Source organism: Bombus huntii, chromosome 9 (assembly GCF_024542735.1).
Source record: "Bombus huntii isolate Logan2020A chromosome 9, iyBomHunt1.1, whole genome shotgun sequence".
Lineage (NCBI taxonomy): Eukaryota > Metazoa > Arthropoda > Insecta > Hymenoptera > Apidae > Bombus > Bombus huntii.
The window spans coordinates 12,252,451-12,278,068 of record NC_066246.1 but is presented as its reverse complement, the minus strand read 5'-3'; the positions used below and the strand labels follow the sequence as shown (position 1 = coordinate 12,278,068).

At 36.4% G+C, this 25,618-nt stretch overlaps 2 protein-coding genes and 2 long non-coding RNA genes across 14 annotated transcripts in view; 2 read left to right on the top strand and 2 right to left on the bottom strand.

The window, feature by feature from the left end:
- Nucleotides 1–559, bottom strand: part of LOC126869633 (rho guanine nucleotide exchange factor 17) — a 69,353-nt gene extending 68,794 nt beyond the window's left edge. For all 9 annotated transcript variants that reach the window (XR_007690955.1, XM_050626448.1, XM_050626450.1 and 6 more), the window contains exon 1: nt 413–559. The gene's annotated coding sequence lies outside the window, so the exon portion shown is untranslated. The remainder of the gene's footprint in view (nt 1–412) is intronic.
- A 6,491-nt stretch (nt 560–7,050) lies between these two features.
- LOC126869638 (uncharacterized) lies at nt 7,051–9,129 on the top strand. 2 transcript variants are annotated; one of them, XM_050626467.1, is made up of 6 exons: nt 7,051–7,215; nt 7,762–7,852; nt 7,932–8,031; nt 8,115–8,302; nt 8,375–8,425; nt 8,523–9,129. In XM_050626467.1, the coding sequence occupies exons 2-6, from the start codon at nt 7,766–7,768 to the stop codon at nt 8,604–8,606; spliced, it is 510 nt and encodes a 169-aa protein (XP_050482424.1). In that variant the 5' UTR covers nt 7,051–7,215; nt 7,762–7,765; the 3' UTR covers nt 8,607–9,129. The 2 variants fall into 2 exon arrangements, with proteins under 2 accessions (XP_050482424.1, XP_050482423.1); XM_050626466.1 differs by lacking the exon at nt 7,051–7,215 and adding an exon at nt 7,242–7,673.
- A 1,550-nt stretch (nt 9,130–10,679) lies between these two features.
- Nucleotides 10,680–13,462, top strand: LOC126869640 (uncharacterized). The gene is made up of 3 exons (XR_007690961.1): nt 10,680–10,865; nt 10,989–12,113; nt 12,271–13,462. It is a non-coding gene; the product is annotated as an uncharacterized LOC126869640 (long non-coding RNA).
- Nucleotides 11,274–14,058, bottom strand: LOC126869641 (uncharacterized). Of its 2 annotated transcripts, none has more exons than XR_007690963.1 (2): nt 13,483–14,058; nt 11,274–13,135 (listed from the first exon to the last, which is right to left on the bottom strand). It is a non-coding gene; the product is annotated as an uncharacterized LOC126869641 (long non-coding RNA). The 2 variants fall into 2 exon arrangements; XR_007690962.1 differs by having other exon boundaries at nt 11,274–12,062.
- Nucleotides 14,059–25,618: the final 11,560 nt, after the last annotated feature.

Below are 25,618 nucleotides of genomic sequence, written 5' to 3'. Positions count from 1 at the left end.
ATAATAAAGAGATAAGTTTAGGTAAAAACAACTAGAATGAGATTCTACACGCAATTAAAAATACGTATAAGAAAAGCTGTTTCCTTGCTTCAATATTTACTTACAATCCTTCAATATTTTCTTTTAATATTCCAATTGTAGAGACTTTGTACAATAGAAATCTACAAAATGGTAACATTTATCATATCGGTTAATAAATTATCGTGAAAGATGATATTCAGTGCAAGAAGATTTTCCTGTTTAATCTGCCTTGACTTTGTTCTGAAATACTTTTCACGATATAAAAATACCAGCGAGTCTGACAAGTTATTAATACCAGTAATGTACACAAAAGTTCAAGATACCAGATAGAAATATTTGTCTTTAATCATTCTCAATAAGGAATTTTGCGTGAAACAACATATATACTCACTCCTGCAAGGGTTCGAAAACGCTTCCTTGGATGCCATCCACGTAATTCTGCTCGAGAAAGTATTCCCGTTTGATCGCCACGCAGATATCCATAACAAGCACTTCCTCAAACCAGGTGATGTTTCGTGCACGAGGAATTATCATCGACGGCTTTCCACCAAACACAATTTCGTTACATTACACTTCAGGATGAAAATTTTCTTCGCTGTTAAACTCGTTGTTTCCAAACAATCGTTAAATCGACGTTGTTCGATCCCGTACATTACTCGAGAGTAACGTAGCATAATAAATGTTCCACAAATCTCGATGTTCTACTTCTGTTTGGGCGTTCGTTTCTGAGTTCGATCGAACCGGCTGTTTCTAAACCGATTTCAGCCTCGAATCGAACCGATCGAGAAGACCCAACTGGATCATGCACAACTACGGTTGAAAAACATTTATTGAAAATCTTTTACACGGTCAAATTGGCCAAGACAGATTCGAGTATTCGCTTACGTTCGTGGGAGCCTTATCGTTGCGAGATAATATTATCATAATATTGTGTTTACGAGTTTGTTCGTTCCGCAGATTGCGAACGATATACAGATCTTCATATCGGCAAATGAAATGTCTCTGTCCTCGTTTCGGACCACTAGTTTCAGAGAGATAATCTTAAAGTCAATGTGACTAGATTAGCAGATCACGAATCGGTTTTTTGCATAGAAATCGACATACACACACGCGCGCGCACGCACGCACACGCACGCACGCACACTTGTATAGGTGTAAGTATCATACGTATAAATATCAACCTGAAGGCATTCTTCACGATTCTTTGAGCGCGCGAGATCGCTTTCCTCCGTTCTTAATTAATCACGAGTGCACTTGGAATTAAACGCACGGAATGCAACGACACACGGCTACTATCCGAGAGCACTTTCACTCAGCCATTTTTTTTCTTTCTTGTTTTATAGTAAGAACCAATTTTTGACTGCTCTGTTAATCGATCATACCGAATCGAGATTCGAAAACATCGACAACCGTGAGACGATCAACAAGCGACGACGCTCACCAAAGTATGAATATCTTTTCTTTCTACTGTCTTCGTACTTCGTACTTTTATCTTATTCGGTCGTAAGTGCACACGTATCGCTTTTATCAGTTCATAAGAAAGGACACCGTGAACGCTTTGATTCGCTCGACGAACAGCTCGGCACCAATGGAAACATTAATCTCGTCCACTTACTCGACGCGGAATTGTATTCCGTAACAGTAGCATATTAAAGATGCTAATGCGAACCACTTAAACCAGTTTCGTCAAGAAAACCGACTATCTCTTTCGTACCAAGAGGACGATTAATCGATTAATTGCTCGCACACGAAAGCGCCGGACGGAATCTCGCGCCGATCGCCGAGAACGAAATGTCTGTTTTCCCCGTCACAAACGTCCAAGCTTTTCTTCTCCGAGAAGCTTTCAATTTCTAACGACCGTTGTTTGATCTTCATCCTCTGAACCACTTAACCTCTCTCAGTTCTACCTTCCACGTTAACCAGCCTTAAACTCGGCTCGTGCACACATACGAGCCTCGAATACTGTGCGCTCAGCATCGGAGGATCACGAATCTTGTTCACGAAAAACAAGCACGACACCAGCGAACCACAAAATACACCGTGACTTCTATCTAAAATCCACTAAACCACCCAGAAGATCTCTTAAATCCTGCTTCAATTAGAAGATCATCGATGGTCTTGTGTAGATATTATATTTCTCGTCCGAGTGGACGAATCCAGGTCCAATAAACAGGATAATTCCACGCACCAAGGATTGTGATCGAGAAACTCTCGATCGTCGATCGTTCCACCGCGAACGAATCAAGTCGATCGCAACGGTGTCCAGTGAGCTCACCAGGTTTAATTAGCAGCGCGATCGGCAGAGGAATTGGCGCGTAAGAGAACACTGCCGGAGCATCGAAGACGACGAGGACGACGACGAGCAAGTGCGCTTCACGGATCCAGACGTTGGGTCCGCTCGGCGACGCTCAACCGTTCTGGTGTAATCGAGGCGATATACACACGGCCGATGCGGTTTCACGGCAGGGAAAGAGAAGGAGTGACTACGCGAGAGTGAGAGCCTGAGTAAGGAAGAAAGAAAAAGAGAGGGAGATAGCTAGAAAGAAAGAGAAGGGTTACATCAGATCACCGAGACACGCTGCACGTTTCACAGCCGAGACGACAGAGCGATCGAGAACGGATCTCCGGTGGGTACGAATGGGCCGCGGCGAACGTCGACGACGACGACGAGTTGGAGGCCGACAAATGGGTGTACAGATCCAGCTGGGCAACACGAAGCTGGCCCGATTCGATACGAGAGACCATGGCGTATGTGCACGAGCCGAGCCGGACCGCCACGGCACGAACCGGTGCGAAGGAAACCTTCGACGTCGCGAGAGAGTGTGTGAGAGAGACCAGAACGGGGCCCAATCTCACTAGAGGGGACCTCTATAGCGCCTTTCCCCTAACTCCAACGCCACCGTGCTCCGCTCGCGCGTGCAATTGTGCACACAATCTTCGTTGCGTTTTCTCAAATACGTTACATGTTCATTTTCCTATGTTATGTGTATTTGAGATTGTTTTCTTCGAAATATCCTTTTGATATATTATATTTATTATTTGTGTTAATTTGTTTAAGAGGCAATCCCTTTTGAGAGGTGAATCAAGTGTCATCGAGAGTTTTGGAATAAAAGTTGGTTGAATGGTAAATTTTGATGGATTTAGGAAGAATTATGTGAATGGAGTTTACAATACAAGGCCATTTAATGTATCCATGTGGATTTTATTCATGGTGAAATTTTTGGCGGGAACGTAATTAGATTCAAGCATAAATTATCGCTGTAATACGTGGATTAATGTTAAGATGTTTTTACGTGTTTATTTTAATTTCGTTGTAATAGCGTTACCTGATCGATGATGGTAGAATGAGTTTGCATGGTGTCCAGAATAACAGAGGATGAAATAGGAGTGCGAAGTAACGCGAAATCATCGACACAAAAGGAGTTGACTATATCGCGTTTCCGATAACTGTGATAGCTTCGTACACGAATAAGTTCGCTGAACAGTATAAACATTCTTCCGTTTCAAAAACAGTGTCCATAGCAAGTATCTCCATTTGCATTACAAAACGAGGATCAATTTAGGATAACTTTATTAGTTATTTTTTTTTTTTAATAAAAATTTATTTTGAAATAAGCTCGATTCCCCAAATTAATGCAAGAATATGCGTTTAATTTTAAATCCACTGTATGGCATTACAGTTTTTCTCGAAGAGTATTCAACGCGAAACGCAAAGTTGTTCCAACAACTTTTTGTTGATCCGATTCCTTTCCTGCAACGCGCACCGCGTTAACCCGCTTGAAAAGCGAAATACCAATGCACAAATTTAATTACGGTTCGGTGATTTATTTGGAGCGCCTTAACAGGACGTAAGTAACATTTTCCTGTGGAAACTTTGACTCTTTCGACTAAGGTTTGTACTAAACACTTCGTGCTACCAATTTGTAGACTTACTCATCTTTTTATATTCTTCTTTCATCAGTATCTTTTCACGCAAATTGTGTTTTAATTCTGCACGTAAGTAATATCTTGTTATCAATCATACGTGCGAAATCTTTAGCTTTAAAGTACAGATAAATCACGACTGAATAATTAAAAATAATGGTAAAATTTGTTTTTCCTTCTTGTATCTTTTACTATAAATATTTTTTTAAACAGCGAGCCCACTCTTCTTTTTGCTTAGAATTAATTTCTTCTTTTTCAAATAAAATTTTTCCAATGCAAAAATTACATTGGAAACATTAAGCGTTATTGCAAGATAGCGATTACCACTAGTTAGGTATTCAAATTGCAGACCCTCGGGCTCCTTTTTGCTTCTGTATTTCTACCAATTACAATGGAGTGATGCATTGACTTATTATGTCTTGATTCGCCCATTTTCCGTAAGCATAAGCAGTCACGTGCAGGTTGTTCATTGAAAATCTATTGGTGTTGCCTTTACTAGCTACGAGACTTACCATTCACGAGGTCGAGATATGCCTTCAAGAATGGATACGGCGACAACGTTGTACGAGCTCCTTTTGACTGACACCTAAATTGAGAGCCATTTTAAAGCTAATTCACAGTTACGCGACGCTAAAATGAACTGTCACATTATAATTTCCGAGACAAACATTAATCTTCTTTTTGGCTTCTCGCTAGCATCGAAAGAACCAACCGAGTACTGGATCTGCAGATGTCTTCAAGGTCTCCCTCTCATGCCTTTATATCATCAAATGTTCATACTAAATTATGTAATGTGCGAAGGAATCTATTAGGTTGTCCGAAAAGTTTCTTTCGTTTCATAAGGTGATAATAGATGTACAACAATTTCTGTTTTATATTATTTTATTGAATTAAGTATGCTCCATTTCATTATATCTCTATTATTATGTTCGTGCATAATTCAATAAACTAATATGAAACAAAAAACATTGTGCGTCTATTATTTCCTTATAAAACGAAAGAAACTTTTCGGACAACCTAATAAAATCGAAAGATTTATGATATTCATACACACAAGTTCTTTCATCAGTTTTTTTTTTTTTTTTTTTGTAACATATGATTAAATATACATTAAAGAAGGAATTACTTATGTGTGGACATTGCTTTATAATAACTCGCTGGAATTGTCAAGGAACCAATAAGATGGCGAACTATCCTAGAAAATGATTGAGACAAATAGCCTAAGTGAGCAGGACAGAGAATTTTGATTGTTCAAGGGACTGAGAAGAGTTCCAGGCATTCATACTTACATATTTATAGCTTTTGGACTAGCCGGCTTCGCGAGTCTATGAAACGCATCTGTCGCTCTACGTTTACGTTGTTAAAACGGATAATACACGTATATTTTTTCCATAAACTGTATGGCAACCTAACGATCTTCTTCCCTCGAGAGTAGCAATGAATGCAATATCCACGATCCCCTTAATACTAGATATGCCTACAATAAAGGACCGTTCTACGTAAGTACTTGCAGATCGAATGCCAACTATGAGATAAATTCTTCTCGCAGCAGTAGCTCTGATCAAATATGCCATTACTCCATATTATCCTGCAAACCAATTTTCTCCTTCCTTGAAGCAATCCCTTTACGATTTTTTCATTTTTAGTCGATGGTTGCTGTCGCTTTATTCTTTTTCTTTTCTATTTCTAATAATAGTTGAATTCAATCAAAAAGTACAATGTAAATAAAATTCAATAAAACGAAGGTAATAACTTTTATCGAAATTATTGAATTATATTGATACAATTGAATTACGATGTTTTATTACGCAATCAAAATACGAAGACTACGATCATCTCGTTGTCCCGAGGAGAATACCTCATTCGTTACGCAATGTGCTATCGTGTTCGATGACTATAGGAATTTAAGAGGCTCGCGTGAATTCTACAACGTTCTATTCAATTGTGAGTCTCCTGACATTCCGTATTAGCGTCTGATGGAAGGATCCATCAAACACGTATCATTTAAAATAACAAACGTTCTATTGTTTACAATTGCGCCATTTAAATAGAATGAATTACGTATTTTGATAAGCATTTGTACTGTTGTTTTAACTGTCAGAAATTAGTTTACGAAACAGATCTCGCAATCCATGTCCTTTGAACATTGTTATTGCATCTACAACTCCATTGTTTCATGCGTTTCGTTACTAATAGTATCAGCATGTAACAGATCAGGTGAAAGCTTCCTGTCGTTAGACAACTTTATTTAGACAACTTTATAGGACTTAACATTTAGCTTAGTCAAAGGCTATCGGTTTTGTTTTGTGACTGCATTATCAGATCTTATCTGGTTTCAGTCAGCTTATTTGCATTTGCGGTACCAAAATGGCTGCTTCCCGCGGAAACCGCAAGCAAGTAATTCGAAACCATTGAACTACATTTTCCACGGGTTAATCACCGACAACGTTCGATAGTTGATAATATGCATACATTAATTACGATATTTTTATCCTTGCGTCGCCAAGGTACGCTTTACTAAACGAATGTGTTCTTCCGTCATTGCTTACTATCAACAGTTGTAAAACACGTAATTCTATTTATTCTTTGATGTAAAAAAACTTCGCGTAATTCATGAGAAACACATTATCAAATTTTCCAAACTACAATCTCTATCATATTATTTTATCTGTTTTATTAAAATATATTTGTAATGTTGAAACTGTATTGTAATAAATGTCTTATTTAAAGTTTGCAAATATAATTATTGCGTATTTTAGTAAATAAATTAGTTTTTTAAAATGTGCAATGTTGTGATAAAATTCTATTTTATATTATATATAATAAATTAAAGCAATTCAAACTCTCCAATTGTAAAAGTTATTACTGAGGAAAACTGTCAGTTCATTATAGATACATTAAAATAAAAAAAAATTTTTTTCGACCTTTGATAAATAAACCTTTGATAAATAAATAAATAATAGTCATACTTTAATTGTATATATCCGATACTTTTGTACTGAAATTTGAACATTACTTACAAAAGCTGAGACAATACATTTTATCAGGTTACGTTCGAATATTGAGGGAACCGCCATAGCAATCCTGCAGCAAAGTGGAGGGGAAGTAAACGCTGACACGACGCCATTAACAGTACACTTACTGATGCGTGCGTGGCATTGTTTGTTAGCAGTGAAACATTCCAAATGGTTAAAATATTTGAAATCTGGTAACCGGTGACTACCTATTATAATAAGGATTTAATTTAATAAAGTTATTTTATTTATAAACGTAAGTAAACTTGAAAATGACGTACCTTCGAAGGTGTATCTGATAACCAATCACGTGGAGTAGGAGATAAAGTAAATGATTCATAAAACATTGCATCAAAATATCAAAATACGAACTCCAGTTTCACATTTGTATGATTATAAAACTAGCAGTTTTTTCTTAATTATATTCTCGTTCAAGATTTGGATGTTATACTTTCGTATGTATAGATAAAATTTTCATTCGTAACAATGGTGTTCAGCATTAATGATTTTGATACCTTTTTCTTACACGCTTCAAAATATATTAATATGTTACTTAAGTTGGAAGTTTAAATTTCAAAATGGCATTCAGAAATGGATAAAAAGTAACATTTTCATTGAATTCGTTCGCTAGTATTTTCTAGTTTATGGAATTTGTATGTTGGTAGACCTTTTACGTGTTGACGCCCAAACCTTGAATCTTGAATACACTAACAAGTGGGTGGTGTTTATTAATCGAATCATCCGCGTTCTCTAGTTAATGGATGCTATTATAATTATTACACGTAAATTTTTATTTTGACAGAATCATGACCATATTGGAATCTTGCTGGTCACCATTTATTTGGACCAATAATATCAAGACAGGATGCAAAGCCATTGCTTTTTATACAATTGTATGTATTTTGAATTTAATATAACTGTTTCACTATATTTAGTTTTATATAATTTCAAACTGCTTATCTCTTGTTGTAGGCAATTAGTATAATATGCATTACATTGATATGTTATCAATTAAATGGAGGCGATTCATCTCAATTGTATAATCCTCTGTTTGAGGCTGATATTAGAGGATGTAAGTAATGTAATTGGTAATATATATCAGTTACTCCATTATATTTACGCATTATATATATATATATACACATGACTTTTTAGCAATGCAAATTGGTGGAGGATTTATGATCTTTTATTTTGTTCTCTTGATAATATCAAGCGGTTTGATGATGCATGGATTAAAAGAAGGAATAAGAGGATGGTTACTTCCCTGGCTTATATTATGGTTCATTGTATGTTTATTCCAATTAGTTTTTGGACTTTGGCTTGTAGGAGGTTATTACATCTATGTAAGTTTTATATATTCCATTAATGCATTTTTTACAGGTTTGTAAATTGATATTTTAATGTTATGATTATAGCTTGATGCAACATTTGCAGCGATGTGTATTTGGTTCTGGATGTCCTATAATGTAAGCATAAAACAATTTATTTGTTGATATATTCTTTTATTATATGATACAACGTATATTTAAATTGTATTTATTATATAATTGATTGTCTTTTCAGATATATTGTTGGTTTGTTGTGTTGTCAATGTACAAAGTATTTGAAGAATTACAATCTCCGAATATAGAGCTTTTGTGGCCTTAAGTAGGTACATAATACTAACTATAAGATATCAAGTACATTGATTGGCACCAAAGTAATATACAGTGTCTTGAGAGATACAGATATAATCTTCTACTTTTGTACATCTTCTTCAAACAAAATGTTTATTTAGAGAAATAATATTATTTAAAAGATAATTTAGATCGAACAAAAACTTGTGTTCAACTTGGTTATGATTATTTATTTTGATAATTATAAATATTATAAACACATAATTAACATACTCACGTGTCAGTAATGTACGATTAGTTTGAAGCTTAGAACTTTTTACATTTTAACGAAAAGACTGATAATGGTCTAAGAAAATATCCGTCCAAATTTCAGAGTAGTATTTTGAAATTTGTTAACAACTGTAAACAAGACAATTTTATAGGAGATTGTTCTACATGATCAAAAATATTTAAAACAAATAGACAAATTTATTATGAATTTTTATATAAGATATTCTATGACATTTGTAAGAATTTTGTATGTTTGATATAAATAAAAAAAGTACGTTAATAAACCTCTTAAAGCATTATAATGAGATACACAGTAATACAATATGTAAAATAAAGATTTGAGGTTATTTGTCTGTATACTTAGAAATAATGAGTTCGATTGATATTAAAATGAGCTAAATTATAAAAGAATTTGACTTATGACTGAAAAGTATACAATACAACAATTAGCTATGAAATAATTAAATAATTATTTAACTTTTTTTAACATTACCTCTCGTCGTTAAACAAGTATCTCGTTAAAGGTACGCGAGCGTCATCTAGCGGAATATTTAGACATGAGAAAAGCATATGCAGATAAACGCGCGTAAAATATATTTTCAAATATTAAACATTCTATTCTATCAAAAATTACGATAAATGTTTATTTTAGAGAGAAAAACAGAGAATCATGTTTATTAATTTGCAAATACTCACTTATGTTAGATATACGGTAATACATACTTGATGATCTTAAATAAACTATAATTTGAAATACGTTCATGATAGATGGCGTAAAGATGTACTTATTAGTAATATCTTAAAATCGTTACGAAGCATTAAAAAGATGTATATTATTAAACACTTAAAATAATTACGACTATTTCACAATTGTAATTATTTAGGTAATAATTTTAAAAAATTTGATGTATTTTGGTAAAACATATCCCTGTTTTAAATCAATCATTTGATTGTACTATCTTCTATGATGTAGTAAAATTTCAAAAGATGTAATTAATGTATGTGATTAATATAATCGAAAAAGTTTTACATTAGATTTCCGTAACAATCTCCAAACTGAAGAATAAATGTATATATGTATATGTATATGTATATGTATATGTATATATATATTCATTAGAATAACTGTCTGTCATAACAATGACCTCTTTAATTTAGTAGTAACATATTTCGTACTTGATTCGAGGATGTAGGCTTTGCTTTTAATAGAAATACGTAAAAACGAAATAAATTATATATACATTGACCTATCCTTAAAGTTACGATCATAGTCAGATCAAGTATGTAAATATAAACTTGGTGGTATTGCAATTCAGTGATCACATGGTAGCGGAATTATTGGAGGAAACCAGACGCTTTCTAAGTCTCTCTTAAGTTGTCCTGTTCTTGATACGGTGATTAATGACAACTTCGAGAAATCCTCCCTCAGCGGACCACCGTGTTCGTGGTCTGTCGAAGTTGATATTAATGGGCTGGCGCTAGTGAAATGTTTCGTATCTTACATGTAATTAGTGATTCCGGCGAAGGAGAGAGCGCGTGTCTGACAAATTTTCACGAAGTAACTGTTCGCCGACCATAGAAATTAAGATAACGATCGTTGACGATGATGTAAAACATTTTGCGAAAGTTTTATTTATTATAGTAATTAATAACGACACCAAACCGAATAATCCCGATGAAATTAAATTAAAGTGGTTACTTATTTTATCATCCTTAATTCGAACGTTTCGTAAGTTTAAAAAATACGGAGAATTCAATTGTACCTAAGATTCGTATTACATTCGACAAAACGAAAGTTAACTGTCGCGTTTCATAAATTCGTCAATAATATTATTGCCTGAACTTTATTTTACAGATTCCATTAGTTTCAAGCATCGAATGATTAACAGATCATAAATATCTCCATTTGGCACCACGGAATGGCGAACTCCAGCAAAGTATCGGACGATCGAAATTTACAGCAATGGATATTTTTTTTCGGTGGGACTTTCGACTGTCGACAATGGTTTCACGAAAGATGGTAGGCATAATAATGTAGAATCTTTATTGTCACGACGGTACTTTCACTTCTGGACCGACCACACCCGAGGTAATCGATCGCGATGATCATAAGCACCTATAAGCATTCGAATAAATTTTGTAGGGATACAGGTCTGTATGAGTAACGAAATTAAATGCGAGGCAGAACTGATTCTTGCGCAATACCTTAACTTTATTGATTATTGGAAAGGAAAGTATTCTGCACTAACATGCAAATATACAAGTACATGTAAGTTCGACTTCGTTAATATTGAGTTACAATGAAGGTTTCTCAGCTAATTTGCATTATTGAATTCTAATTCTTAACATTGCGGTTATATTTCTTTTTCCGCTATTTTTTCTTCCATTTGAATCCTATAATCTTACGAAGTGTAAAGAAACCGAAGTATTTAGAGTAGTATGATAAAATATTTGTTAAATTATGGACATTTTTTTGGAACTAGTATTTTCTTTTTTAAATAATATTGCATTTACACAATTTCTATGCATTTCTTTGCTACTCGATCCATAGGTTGATATCTCAATCTTAATCTGATTTCCAACTTGTCTTAATAAATATGTATTCGTAAATATTAAAAATGATAAATACTATTTTATAAAAATAGCAAATATTACAAACAGAAGTTCTTAGAAATTATTTTCATAGAAAAACATTTCGCTAATAAAATTTCTATCTGTTTCTTGTAATAGGTGAATATAATACTCGACTGTTTTACATTGTCGTCATAAATATCGAAGCTGTCGTGTAGTAAAGGACAAAGAATTAGAACGATATTTGAATCCCTGGGATTGGCATTGAATACTCGTCGACAAGGAGTTCTACGATTGTTTGCTGCGCAGGTAGCATTTCTTGCAACGCCGTCTTTCCTTTTCCGATAGCTCTACATGCGCATACAGCCGCATTAAATTGTAGGCGGCGTAGAAGTGCTGATAAGGCTGATATCGCACACATAAGGCGTCCATAAATGGTGTGTAAAAGTATGAATGGAACATTCTTCTTCACCCGATAAAGCGACGAGAAAATAACCCTATGCTTTTTTATGGCTTCCTCCGAACTGCGTATTCCTATATTTCAGAGTTCTATAAGCACAAAATACGGAATGATGAATTAAACGTTTCGTAGAATGTCCCATTCAAGGAATAAGTAGATCTTCATCAATAACTCCATCTGAAATACCTAGATAACATAATAAAAGGTATTTTATTGCAAAATGATAATGATAGTGAGGTATGTTTTACTATTTTTTATCTCAGAAACCTCAAGAATTTTTTGCATTTATTTGAATTATAATAAACGACAAAAAGTGACATAAAATATGATATTTAAAAGACAACTCTTCAAATTCCTATCTTTGCTTTAATCACAATGTACTTTTCTATTTTAGGATTTCTATAAAATCACCAGCAACGACCGTGTTAAGATTTTACTTAAGAATCGAAGAACAACTTTATTAATTACATTTAATATAAATCCAGTAGGAATACGAAAGTGAAACATTTTCTCGTATTGCTAATCCGTTATCGGCATGAAATAAAGAATCGTTATAGGTACTCGCGGATCGTTGTAAAAGTGGTTACAAAATTATTCGAGCATGGAACTTCGAATCAGTCCTTCAGGCTGTGTAGAGGAAACGACACGAATTCTAATGATGGCACTCGCTTGTTTCGTAGGTCTACTGTTCACTGATTCAGAGTGTCAGATAAGCTTTCGAGGCTTGAAAGTTTCGCTGCCCGCTCGTTGCGTCGCACATAACGAAACGCGACAGAGTTAATTATTGTTTCAGTTACTGCGAGGACGCTTGACACTCGAGATTGTCCGATCGTACTTCTAAAAATGCAGGACGCGCTTATGGTTAATGCATGTTAACGTGTGCCGTTCAGTTGAATAGATACAACGAAGCAAATGTAACGAGAGCGTGTTGTAATCGACTTGTTAAGATCTCGGAAAAATAGGAAAACTTTGAACGAATGTGCTCTGTTGAATAAAACAAACGCAGTTCTAGAAACATGTCTGTCGCAACGATTTGCATAACGTAGCAATTGCTATTTCATGACAAACGTATTTTCATTTTACAGTTAACTGTATTAATTTCTTGCCGATGTAAATCAGCGATATCGATGTGATACAAGTTATATTAAAATCCAATACTTATCGTATTTGTGATGAAACTGCACTTCGATTATGCATGTTTTAGTTTACATTTTATGGAATGTATAGTATTTCTCTCTGACTTTTCTCTGTCATTGTCTCTGCCATATAACAAATTACAAATAAAATAAATAATAAATCTGAATAGATAAGTAAAATCATTTTTTACAAGAAGATCTTTAGGAATACATTTCATAAATATGAGATTGTTTAATTAGTTTAGTTGAAACAAAGCACAAAGTTATATTTACACATTGTACAACGTTAGAAATCCTTTAAATATCAGGCTATGTTTCATTAAAATTCTATGATATTAAATCTGTATAACTTTTTGTTTAATAACGGCTGTGTTAGAAAAAATTAATTTATACTTGTAAAAATTAATTTACACATTTTTTAGAGATAGTTTCTAGTTAACATCGCATGATTGTGAATGAGGATTTAATACCTTATGTTCTCCAAAGTATTTTAAGTTACTTGACAAATTTCACTACGTCATCACATCTCCTGCAGCAACTATGCTACCATGATCGAGACAGCCGACGTCGACCTTGATCAACGTTATTTTTCCGCGACAAGGTTGAATACCGTGCGTTAACGCGACGCTGATTGCGCGACGCGGGTCACACGCAACGCGTGTCTCACACTTTATGTACGCGCGATGTAAAGGAAGCATGATCATCGTCGACTTCCATTCGTGGCGCGACTGACCGTGATATTTTACGAAAGCATAATGCTCGGCCGCGGATCGACCTCGCAGGGATGCTTCACAGTCATTACAGGCGATTCCGCTCCTTGTGCCATGCGCTACATGCCCCGCCGCGCGAAATCTTTCCTCTCTGCCTCTTTTTCTCTTGATTATTCGCGCGTATTTCGCACGGTAAAATCGTAAATCCCGAGACTAGCCTAACGAGCGGTGGACAACGAATCGTGAAACGGTCGGCAAAGGGAGTCACGTGCCACGACGAAACGTGCCGATCATCGATCGGCTGTGGTGATTATAATCGCCTGAGACGAGGGTGAAATCCACTTACGCTCCGCCAAGAAGAGATGCTTTTACTATGTCTACTAGTCGAGCCTGATTTGTGCTCCTCGTTTTGGGTTGCTTTGATGAAGCAACAAGGGTAGATCGTGAACGGACTGGTTTCGATTTAAATGAAGCTCTGTAAATTCGAAGAACAATTCTTCAATGAAATAAAAGTTTCGAATACAAATTGTGAAGATCTCCAAGCACAAAATAGTCATACAACACTTCAGTCAACTAAAAGTTGCTGCCAAAAACTTCTTTTCATTATTTTCAATAATAACTACAATAATAAAATTTTACTATATCGTATTTTAAGAGATTAGAAATACGAATTGCAAGTTGCATTACAAGCACAGATCATCTACACAATTCTTCAGTGAAATAAGTATTAACAAAACCTTAAATATAATTCACCAAAATACAAATTATTCGCACAGCAATTCAATGAAATCAAAATTGCAATTAAGAATCGTTCTCCCTAATTTTCAATAAATTTCAACGATTTTCAGTAACAGATCAACCAAACTTTATCAACAATCTCGTTGAAATCCCGACGTCTGTCACCATGTTTCAACCCGAAACGTTCAACTACACGTAAGTACTTACGTGACTCCTCGCCAACGAAAGAAACGTATTTTCGAGGTACGTATTTTCATGCGTGCTATTGTCATCGATGACCGTTTAGGAACGTCGCCTCGTGAGAAATCGTAAAAATTCGTCCGCGGCTCGCACGCAGGGAAAGGTTTCTGCTATTCTCTACTTTCTAGCTTGGCACGGGTTCGCGGGAACAAATGCACGGCTTGCACAGCGTCTCCTTCGACGCGGCTATGATTTACGACGTGCCACAGCAGAGGTCGTCAGTCAAATTGTTTCACATTGATTTTGAGGTCAAGAGGCTCGTACCGTAGCGCGTCTCTGCCCACACGCGACGTCCCCGCAAAAGCATTGTGGTTTCCAGCCGCTTATTTATGCGCGACTCGGCCGTTTCCGCCCCTTCCGCTTCTCGCGGGCCGTTGACTCGGTTCACTTGGTCGCACGACAGTTTTGTTGTCGCGCTGTAACATTTTAACAATCTGGCACGACGTTTTCGAGGGAATTATGCAGTTTAGCGACCAATCTTCGCTATTTAATTCCAGTCTTCTTCAAAAGCTTTATTTCATTATTAAAACAACGAATCAATCGCGGCAACCGAGAAAACAAATGTGCTTTAAAATTCTTCCTTATTTCATAGAAATGAATAGAAATATAAAACTTTTTCAGTTTGATTGACATACTGTACAAAAAGTAAAAAGGCTAGATTAAAATAAGTTAGATTTGAATTAGATTCGAATAAATTTATTTAGATGTGCTTGTTAAATTTGTACAAATCTTAGAACTCTGTGTCAAAATTAAATTTCGTCTCGCTAAATCACTGAAATGTCACACTGTCGGCTGGATCTCCTGTTTCCTACCGTGCTCATTGTCAGCCCTCCTTCGTCTCTTCCCCTTTTTGGGGCGAGGTCGTCGTCGGTACACGCGTTTCGTGCGATTCTCTATTTTTAGGTGGTGTTCTTTCCACGTTCAGCGTAACCCACTGGATTTTCCTCTTTGATGCTCGTCAACCTGCACAAGACAGGGTTAAATATGCCCTTCAACGCGCAACTCTCGCTGCTTCTTTTTGTGTCCTCGACCGGAGAGAGACTATCGTGGACAATGATATTTCTGTTGATTCGCGGACTACGAGCTCTGAGAAGAGTTTTCAAAGAAGAGTCGCGTCGAATAAAAAGGTGCAGGTCGGCGCTGGTGAACTCACTTTGATGTGCGAGTTCCGGGGACATAATGCACCGTTCTGCGGCTGTTCCTTCACGCGAATTAGAGAAAAGTGGGACGACTTGGCTTTTTGTCGCGCTGTAATCTGGACCCTCCAGACGATGTCTACTTGATATGTGGATTTTAAGAAAGTGTGCATATTACGGTACCTGACAGAATGACAGACGTATGATAAATGAGACGACATAGATATGCTTTTCAGTGTTTAAGATGTTTCTTAAAATAATATCATTTTCTCTCCACTTAGGATATAAATTAAATATATTAATTTTTCCTATCACTATTCGAGTAAAAGAATAATGTAAAACGTGAGCAATGCTGTTAAAAATTGCAGAATAGATACAACCTACAGATATGCTGCGATTGCTTTGCTGAAAAAATAAAATACAAAGGCATATTTGAGTTTATCAGGCTTCGTATGACTTTCATATTCCTATTTTAATGGCAGTATATATTGACTACTGTTGTCCATAGAGAAGCTCAGTCATCATAAATGATTCTTGGACTATATAAAGTATATATTTCATTGATTATGTTTCAATGAATCCTATGATGGATGTTTGAATAATGAGGGTCATATGAGAGAGAGAGAGACGATTTTATGATTTAAGATGACATGTAGAAAATTTACGAAAATAAAAGTGTGTATTGATTACAAAAAAGAAGTTTAAAAAATTCATACTACGCACGTATAATATTTTATGTGCTGCGATTTAATAGATTGAATCTGTTCTTTGTAGACCTTAGCAGCTTTAGAATTTACTTAACTTTTTTTAGACCGTTTTAATATGCCTCAAACTAACGGAAACTCGAACAATAAAAGCTATCGCCACTCACTTGATCTCACAAATGTTCACAGCGATCTTGCTGGGTTTCAGATATTTTTTGTAGATTGAATTTTAAATCGTGACTCGCCGACCCGAGGTCCACGCTTGAAGTTCAATATTTATCGTTCGATCTCCTTCGGAAAAAATAACACTTCACGAAATGTCGGCCCGATTTCATCTTTACAACGAGCATAGCTTCGGGAAAAGGTCAGTTACTTTTTAAGAAAGCACTCGAGCTATAATCCAGCATGCATTCATTTTTCTATCCTATCTTTCTATCGGCAATGACCGCTCGAAAGGGTAACGTTAACCAAACACGTCTTGAACACGTCTTTTGACATCGAAAATTACGTGGCTTACGAATTTCTCGTTGAGCTAAAATCCGTATTATCGACGCAATATAAATCTAAATATCGTATTATTATACGAGATGATTTTTTGTTTTATATTTTTATTTTCTCAAACCCTCAAGAACGCCTCAAAATAAACTTCAATTAATAATTCAATTTCGCCCGATGTACTGGCGGAAGGATAGTTAGCTTAAAAGTTAGTTGCACATGAAAATAAATGTATTTGAAATTGGAGAATGGCACAAAATGGATTAAAGATGTAATATATTAGGTCTCATTTGCGAAAGATGATTTTATAAGTTCTAAAGACATAGCTACGGTACGTTATGACGGATGTTTCGCTATAATAATACAATATTACGCAGAAACGTTCCAATTAATAAGTAGACGCGGACACGACGCAAAGGCTAATATGGAACCGGACTGCAGGCGGTCGCTGCAGTTTGCGCAACACAGGATGCACTAATATGGTTCCAGGGGCTCCGATAGAAAGCGAGATACATACGTTATGAGGCCGTCTCGGCCTCTCTTTGCATACGCGCCTCGTGTGCGGCACGACCAAGCAAAAATCTCCGCCGATTCTCCCGAGAAACCTCTTTTCCGTGGAAGTTTCATCTCCACGTTGTACGCCTTGTACTTGGCGGTAGGCCTCGTTTCTTGTTCTTCTTTCGGTCAATTTTACCGTAACTTTCTCGCGAAGCGTGCGCCAAATAAAAATTTGCATAATCGACAGTCGATTAATCGACCGCGTTGCCGAGAACATTAATCACCCTCCTCGAAAATTCATTTGGCGCCTCGATGAAAGAGTACCTGTTTTCGATGAAACGAAATTGTTTTACCTTTTACCTGATCATTTTGCTTTATTTTTCGAGTCTCAACGGGTTTGGCCATGCGCGAATTATAAATGATACCTGATAAAATTTGGAGAAGAAGAGAGGAGGAGATGCTTGTGTTGAACGTGTGTTAACATCGGAACTATCGACGATGAATGTATTAAACTTGTAGCAAAGAAATCAAAATGAAAGGTATATGGAAGATATATGTACTTATAAGTAAGATGAGAAACAAAGTTTTATTCAGATATGAATATGTTAAAAAATATTCAAATCCAACGAATACGTATAATGCTAGAAGGGAACATAGTTCAACATAATATTTGATATAAAAAGAGTATCTGATATATCGTATAAAGCGCTAATTAAATATTAAATACAGAAAGATACAGAAGCTTTATTAAAAACAAAATGTTCTAAGACTTTACTGCAGGAATGTATGAGTATCCGTAATAAAAATTATTAAAAACTACAGGAATTAAGCTACAAATAGCACATGTGTAAAAACGATTAGGAAGACTAAATAAATGTATGTTATAAATGACTCAAGTGGAACTACGGAAGACCATTAAAAACAACGAGCAGTAATAACTTTAATATAATGTACCTACTGTTATTACTGACCCCAGTTGAATCGTTGTTATACAATGTGCATGTGTACAATATGACCGTGAAATGCAGTTACGCTATTTAATTTTTTTCCTCGAAAATAATTACGTCGTGATGACCGGATGTTTGTAAAATTGAATTGATCGCTCGAAATTGGAGAACTTCGTAGTTTTTGCTCTATTACAGACGAAATATAGGAAAAAACAAGTGGTGCTAATGTCAAGTATAAACTTCGTTGCGTTTGTGCAAATATAAAGTTACAAAGTAACCTTGGTATTCCGAACACATTTGCTCATGAAAAAGTTACGTACTCATACGTGTTGCGAATTATTCGCCAACCAAAGAAAATTACATACAGACAGTTCCGAATTAAAAGTACCGTATATCTCCAATGGCGCGGAACAAAGTCACGAATTGATTCTCATTGACCTGATATCAAAATATACCATTACTCTTATGATAAATTAATATTGAAATGACTAATTGTTGGTAATTTGTACTCGCAATTTGTAATAACAATAGATCTATTGGTACCGCGTTGAAAAAACTAAGATTATTCCTAACAGTGAGAGAAATTTTAAACGATATACGCGCGTCCTTAGTGTGTGTTTTACGTTATTTGCGGGGAAAATTTCTCTTTCAAATTTCACCAACACAATCAGAATAGCCGGGTCTCGTTACAATGCTAATGAAATTCCAAAATGTTACTTCTAACGTTATTAATCCTAAACATCAAATGTAAATTCCAAACACGTAATATATTCATAAAAAATTTCCATAAGTGTTCGAATACTTTTGTGAGTCACAGGAAATCAGAAAAAAAATGTCCCGTGTTTTTATACTTGCAGTGAAAACAAAGACATATATAATAGCATAATAAGATGCGTATGAAGGACAAATATAAACATTTTAATTTTCGTGTCATATAACGAAATGTTCCTCCAGTTCAAGATCTGGCAAAGAAAGAGGAGAGTGGAGCACAAAGGTGACGGGAAAATAGCGAACGGTGGGAAACGCGGAGGGACAGTGAGAAAACAATTGGTGGCAATTGAAGCGACGAGTTGAACGCAATTATCGTGGACGGTGCGCGACTCCCTCGCGTTACTTGATAGTGTAATTAGTGTCGTCTAGCCGGGCAGCGTGTGAAACACGCGCCGGTAAACGCGGGCGATCGTATTAATCGTTAACTATCTTGTACCGTGAGAGGAGCGCGGGCCGCGTCGCCTTCGAGTTCGCCGTAAAGGCCGTATAATAGTGACAGTCGTAAAGTTAAAGCCGCGTCCAATTAATTGCCGCGCCGACTCGTCGGAGGAACGATCGCGTTCGCCTGCTTCGCTCTGGTATTGCCTCGCGCACATGGAAATCCATGGAAATTAATTTGAGAGTGTGTCTGTCGCCATGACTTTCCGTCGGAAGGTTTCATGCATAACGTAAAATGGACGATAGCCTGAAGGGGATAGAACAGAGAAAAAATCATTTAATCACGGATTATAATCACGTGGATTTTCACGCTCATTTGATAATTTACGAGATAAAGCTCGTGACGAATAGATTTTATTCTGTATAATTTGTATTAATCCGACTGGAGAAGGAATGTAGACTGGTGTGTATAGTATTGATTTTGTTTAAATGATTTGGAACGAACCTTTTGAACGATACGACTTCTTATTCTGTTTGGTGTGATTTAAGCTTGATAAAATACACATATTTCGAAATTGAAGGCCCCAATAAGAAAACATTATAAAGAATTCTCCCATCCTTTCAAAGAATCTCTTTTCACAATGGAAATGAAAAACTGCCTGTAACTCAGCATGAAAAAGAACGATAAATAAATCGAAGGATTCTTTTCGTGTTCCTATGAATGAACCAGAGTGCGTCGAAAGGTCTGGAATGTTTGAAGAGTCAAAAGACACGGGGAAAGACTGAACCGGTCGTGGTTTGCTATTAATCTCCGTGGGCCAAAATCCCTATTATTATTAAAATTATAGCGCGCCGGAGGTTGTCACGCTGCATTAGTGCTACTATGTTCGCGGATACCGTGTCATTACACGGAGGGTGCACGCGCGTCAGGGATTGTTTCGCTGATACGTGTGTGGTCCGTGCATCACGTGGTCATTAATACCAGCTGTCTGAACGTGTGTTTCCTTGAAATCATTTCACTCGTTTCAGGTACATGCCCCTTTCGTTTACCGTATTGCATCCCTTTTATTTCGCACACATCGTATCCGATGTAAAGGATCATATTTAAATATTCGTGTGAACAGAGGACGACTCCTATTGAAAATTTTTATTGAAACAAAAATCCACGTTCGGTGTACTTTCTCTTAAAAATCCTTCGTCTTCGTATACTTATAAATTCAAATATAAAACGCACAGGAATCGTGAACAAATTCAATTCTCCTTCGAAGTTCGAAGTAATTTCATATCTCAGGACGAAACGACTCCAGTTTGTTCGAATATTTCCTCCGGGGCTATTACACTCGGTCAAACTATTCAATTCGAACATCTCGAGTATCAAGTGCAGGGCATCAACGATCTCGTAAAACTCCTGGATCCCTGACACAGTTAGATTTCTCGAAGCGAGCCGGATTGCACGTGTGCACAAGGGGATAAGACTGCATTGGTAGACCAGATTATGGAGTTCACGTGTCGTATTATCATAGACAGTGCAATGTCACGAGCTCCTCGTATCGTGTTTGCACGTTAAAGGCGGCTGTAACGGCTTGCTCTAATACGGTGATCCATATATCGCGAACATCGTGGTTGCCACATGTATTCATGCACGTCGACCGAATGAAACGCGGATGCAACAGCATGAACGTCCATAGTCGCTGCTAATCCTGTTCGTGCTCTGCTATTGATCCTTTCCTTTCCTAATAATCTGGTTTCCACCGTGACCATTAAACGTCGCTTTTTGTTATTTCTATGGAAATTTGCCCCTCGGTGGTCCTTGAATATTAAATACATTGTGATGTAATGTCAAATGATGAAAGGTAGTTGCAATTTATCATAATTTGTACGTTGGGTGTTGATATTTTAATCGATGTTGGAAGGTTAATATATTTTCTTTAATCTGATGTAATGACAGTCGTGTTTCGTTATAGCGTCTACTAATACAATTTCCTAGTTTCGTATAACGAATGGTATATTCATAAAATTTGTTTATAGCAATGTTCAAATACTTTGATAACTCGCTATATTGCGTTCACCATACAGTAAATTATTACTCGGCAAAAGAATAATCTTACTATAGCGAGCTACGTCCAATATTACTTGTGTAGAGTCGATCCATCCTGTATTATACGGACACGACCACGGCGCAATTCTTAGCACCAAAATAATTTCATGCAATTTCTACCAGTTATCGTCAGTGTCGTACACATCTCGCCGTTGTCTTTTACGCAATTCTATTCTGGACGACGTTCTACATTCATTACAATGTCGGATTTCGTGTGCCGCCAACTCGCAGCGCTCTCCATTCATTTTTCAAACGGGGCGTTCGCTGGAAACCGGTGGACTTTGACAAATGTCTGGGGCGAGTTGATCGCGACAGTTCCCTTATCCTTCGAAACGTATCGATCCCGTAAGATTTAACCCAATTCCATCTTCCCACGAGTGGCAAGCGCTGCTCGGTTCGTGTGTTACTACGTTCGAAAATGGCTCGAGGCGGTTTGCAAGTGGGATCAGAAGCAACGAGCATGTTGCACGTGATACTCGCGTTACCTCTTACCATCTTTGTTTCGTCTTTCACCGGGAATAACAATCAGCTGTGTTTCCTCTGGTGTACCAAATTCTCTGTGGCGTTCATTAGTCTTGTTTTCCCAGCAACTTATTTTAACGCAAGATTAAGCGATTTGTAAGATCATTTCTCTCAGTGCTGTTGCTCGTTCAGTTACGAAATTGTTACTTCACCTGATCTAACGATTCTCATCAGATTCTTTTTTTATTTTTGTTGCTTCACTTTGAATATCGTTTACCGTCACATCGATCATTATAATTGATAATCAGTTACATTATATTATTGATTGAAATTAGAAGTTAAACTTTGTTATTCTTGAAAGATTGATTCGTTAAAAATTAGTTGAGATTGCTTTGCTTAAGTTATCTTCGGCATTCCTGAAGCAAATAGACAGTCTTAACTAGTTTTAGAACTGTAAAATGTTTCAGTTTCAATTATGTCGTTCACGGTGAAAGCGCTCAACAAATGCCTTACGCAATGTCTTATATTCCAAGCACATTTTGTTATAATACGATGCTCTTCGCACGTTATATCCAACGTTCAGTGCATATTCAATGACTTAGGAAAGTAATCGAACACTTTTATGAATATATTATGTGCTTATACGGAAATCTCCGAAATTTCGTTAGCACTGCATTGAGAATCGACGTCCCATTACAGCGTTAATAAGATTTCAAAAAGCTGCGTATAATGCGAATAATGTAGCAGATTTATGTGCTAAAAGAGTGTGAAGGAGGATTCGCACAATTGGCCGGGCGAAAGTAAAAGTACAAATTGGAATCACGTCGGTTGCATGGAAATATAACGACACGGAGAAAGTCGTCTTCCTGTGAGAATTTAAATCCCGATGGCAGCGAGTCCGCGTGTGCCTGTATCAGTAGCGTACACCCAGCAAGTCAATGTCTTCTGGATCGAGTACATTAAGCAATTTCAATCTGTGTGTGCACCTAAACTGAAGCATTTTCTATTCCTGCGTTTCCCACGATAGTTGATAGTTGAGAGATCGGAAAGAAGTGGAAATCGAGCGACCGACCTACTTCGGTTAACGAAGGAAATCGCTGGAATAAAAATTGATAACAGTACAAAACACAGGAAATTCCTTGTGTCTATAATCTTGCGCCAATTTCTAGGAAATCCCTCGGATCGAGCAATCTTCTTGGTTAAAACGTTTTGTAAAGTGCCGGAAGTGAAATTATTCTTTTCTAAAATTCTCGAGTGAAATTTGTGTCGTGGACACGGTGTTATATCACAGTGCACTATTTGCTGGTAGAACCTGAGAATAAAGTACTCTTAGATTGAAATAAGACCTAGAGTTTCTTTTCCTTTCTGCGCAATCTTTCGTTCACGGGGACTATATGTATGAATTTATGTTAGATAGAAAAGAAGGAAAACTTCCACGATAAAGATACTTTTTTCCTACACGATTTCTGGGAACATGAACAGTAAGAGGGAAATGATACGAAATATAAAACTCGTGGATCTAATTAATTACTATGTAGATAATATAATAGATACACTGATATAATAAACTGGTATTGAAGTGGCATAATAAATACGCTGATATGACAAATTAGTATGTAAATGACACAATAAATACACTGATATAATAGATTAGTATGTATATGATATAATATATACAATAATATATCAATACTTTTTATGGCCACTGTAGGCATCAAAATTAATAAAAATACATTTTTCCTTCGTATTGGAAACCTTTACTTTCTGCGTTCACGTCGTTCATCCTTTCGACTCCTCAATTTCAAATGCATCGAATTTCAAATTCTCATGCGAAGTGTCAACACGACGAACGGGGCAGATCGATACGTGTCGAATGAGATCGAATATGTTAACTAGGACTGATCTACATGCATGCTGAGCGGAACGTATGCGGAGCTGAACTATTGGCAAGGATCTTGATCTCGTTCATTCCTTCGACGCTTCGGTCGAGTGTGGTGTGCAACGGCCTGGCGAAACACGGCCCGGATTCATCCACGTCTTTTTCTCTTTCATCGGTTGCGACGATCCTCTCAGGTGTGGTGTACCCATGGGAATCTATTTACAAGTGAAAAGGAACAACGTGTTCACGTGAACAAAGAGCCGTCGTTACTCCATTCGACAAGTCGGACATGCAGCCAGTCCCGTAGATCGTTCCGTAGTAAATTCCTAATCTGAGCACCGGGAAATCGAGAAAGGGTCGTTCTGTTCCTGCTATTTTTTATATGTCAATGAACTTGTAATCGTGCGATGTGTGAAGTGGAACACGAGGAGAATAAGAATAGACGATTTGTGGGTTGACTTTCAAATGGTACTGTTGGTATACTATCACGCTTTGGGACAGATTTGAGACAGATTATTTGATTGTAATTTATGTTATACATGTTAATGATTTATTGTATTGTGACATGTACAGGTATTAGTCATTAATCTGAAACTCATCATTTTGATCAAGTGTGGTCGTTCTAACGTTAACAAATAGGGAATAGAAATTTTCTAGAACTTCTCTATGGTAGTACTAGTATTAACGAATAGAAATTGTAGAGTATTTTATTCTATAATCGGACGAAACATTTTAGTCGTTTTATTGGTTTTAATAAAAGAAGGAAATCATCATACGTAAATAATGGTTGTTTTGAAAGCTTCGTTTTTATTAAAAGTACATGACAACGTTATATTGCGATATTATGTATAATTATCTAATATATAAAATATAATTATTGATTTTTAAATGTGAACAAAAATTCTGCACAGAATAAAATGAGTTCACGTATTCGGATTTTTTAGCAAAAGAAAATGTAGTCGTGCAAAGCCTAACAGCACGAGATCAAAGAAGAACGTAAGAGAGAACGTAATCGATAACATGACTACTTTACGCGTGTCGTAATTATCAGCGATCGCGTCACATTTATCAATGCGTTTCGATCGGCTGTGATCACGAACAGCCGGGTAGATTCTAATTTCCAATCAGATTAATATAGCCGCGATATTTTCTTTCGCGATGAGCAACGACAGCTTTATTGACACGACGTCAGCGTTACTTAACTTGCCGTGTAACACGTTTCCGATTGGTACCGCGACTTATAATTACGAACCAGTCGAATGCTCATTTAAAAACATACTGTTTAATAATTCCGTTGGGATACAGTTTATGTTTTACGTAACGTACTGCAGCAATCGTGTAATCGTGATTAGAAATTAATTAAACACGTGTGCGTTTTAATTTCTCGAGAGCACGCACGTGTAGGCTTAGTTTTTCTTTAATTCATATACGATGAGAGTGTTTCTTAATCCGCAAGAGACAATGGAATTTAGCGTACATAAATATTTCAGAATGTATAGAATCCTTTTACAAATAGCTAACTTCAACGTTCAAATGTACATCTACTTCTG

Bases quoted from the DNA above. Each gene is read 5' to 3' on its own strand.
- LOC126869638 (XM_050626466.1), top strand. From the start codon at position 7,615: ATGTTGGTAGACCTTTTACGTGTTGACGCCCAAACCTTGAATCTTGAA. The intron at 7,674-7,761 runs GTGGGTGGTGTT...TTATTTTGACAG, and splicing joins AATCTTGAATACACTAACAA to AATCATGACCATATTGGAAT. The intron at 7,853-7,931 runs GTATGTATTTTG...CTCTTGTTGTAG, and splicing joins CCATTGCTTTTTATACAATT to GCAATTAGTATAATATGCAT.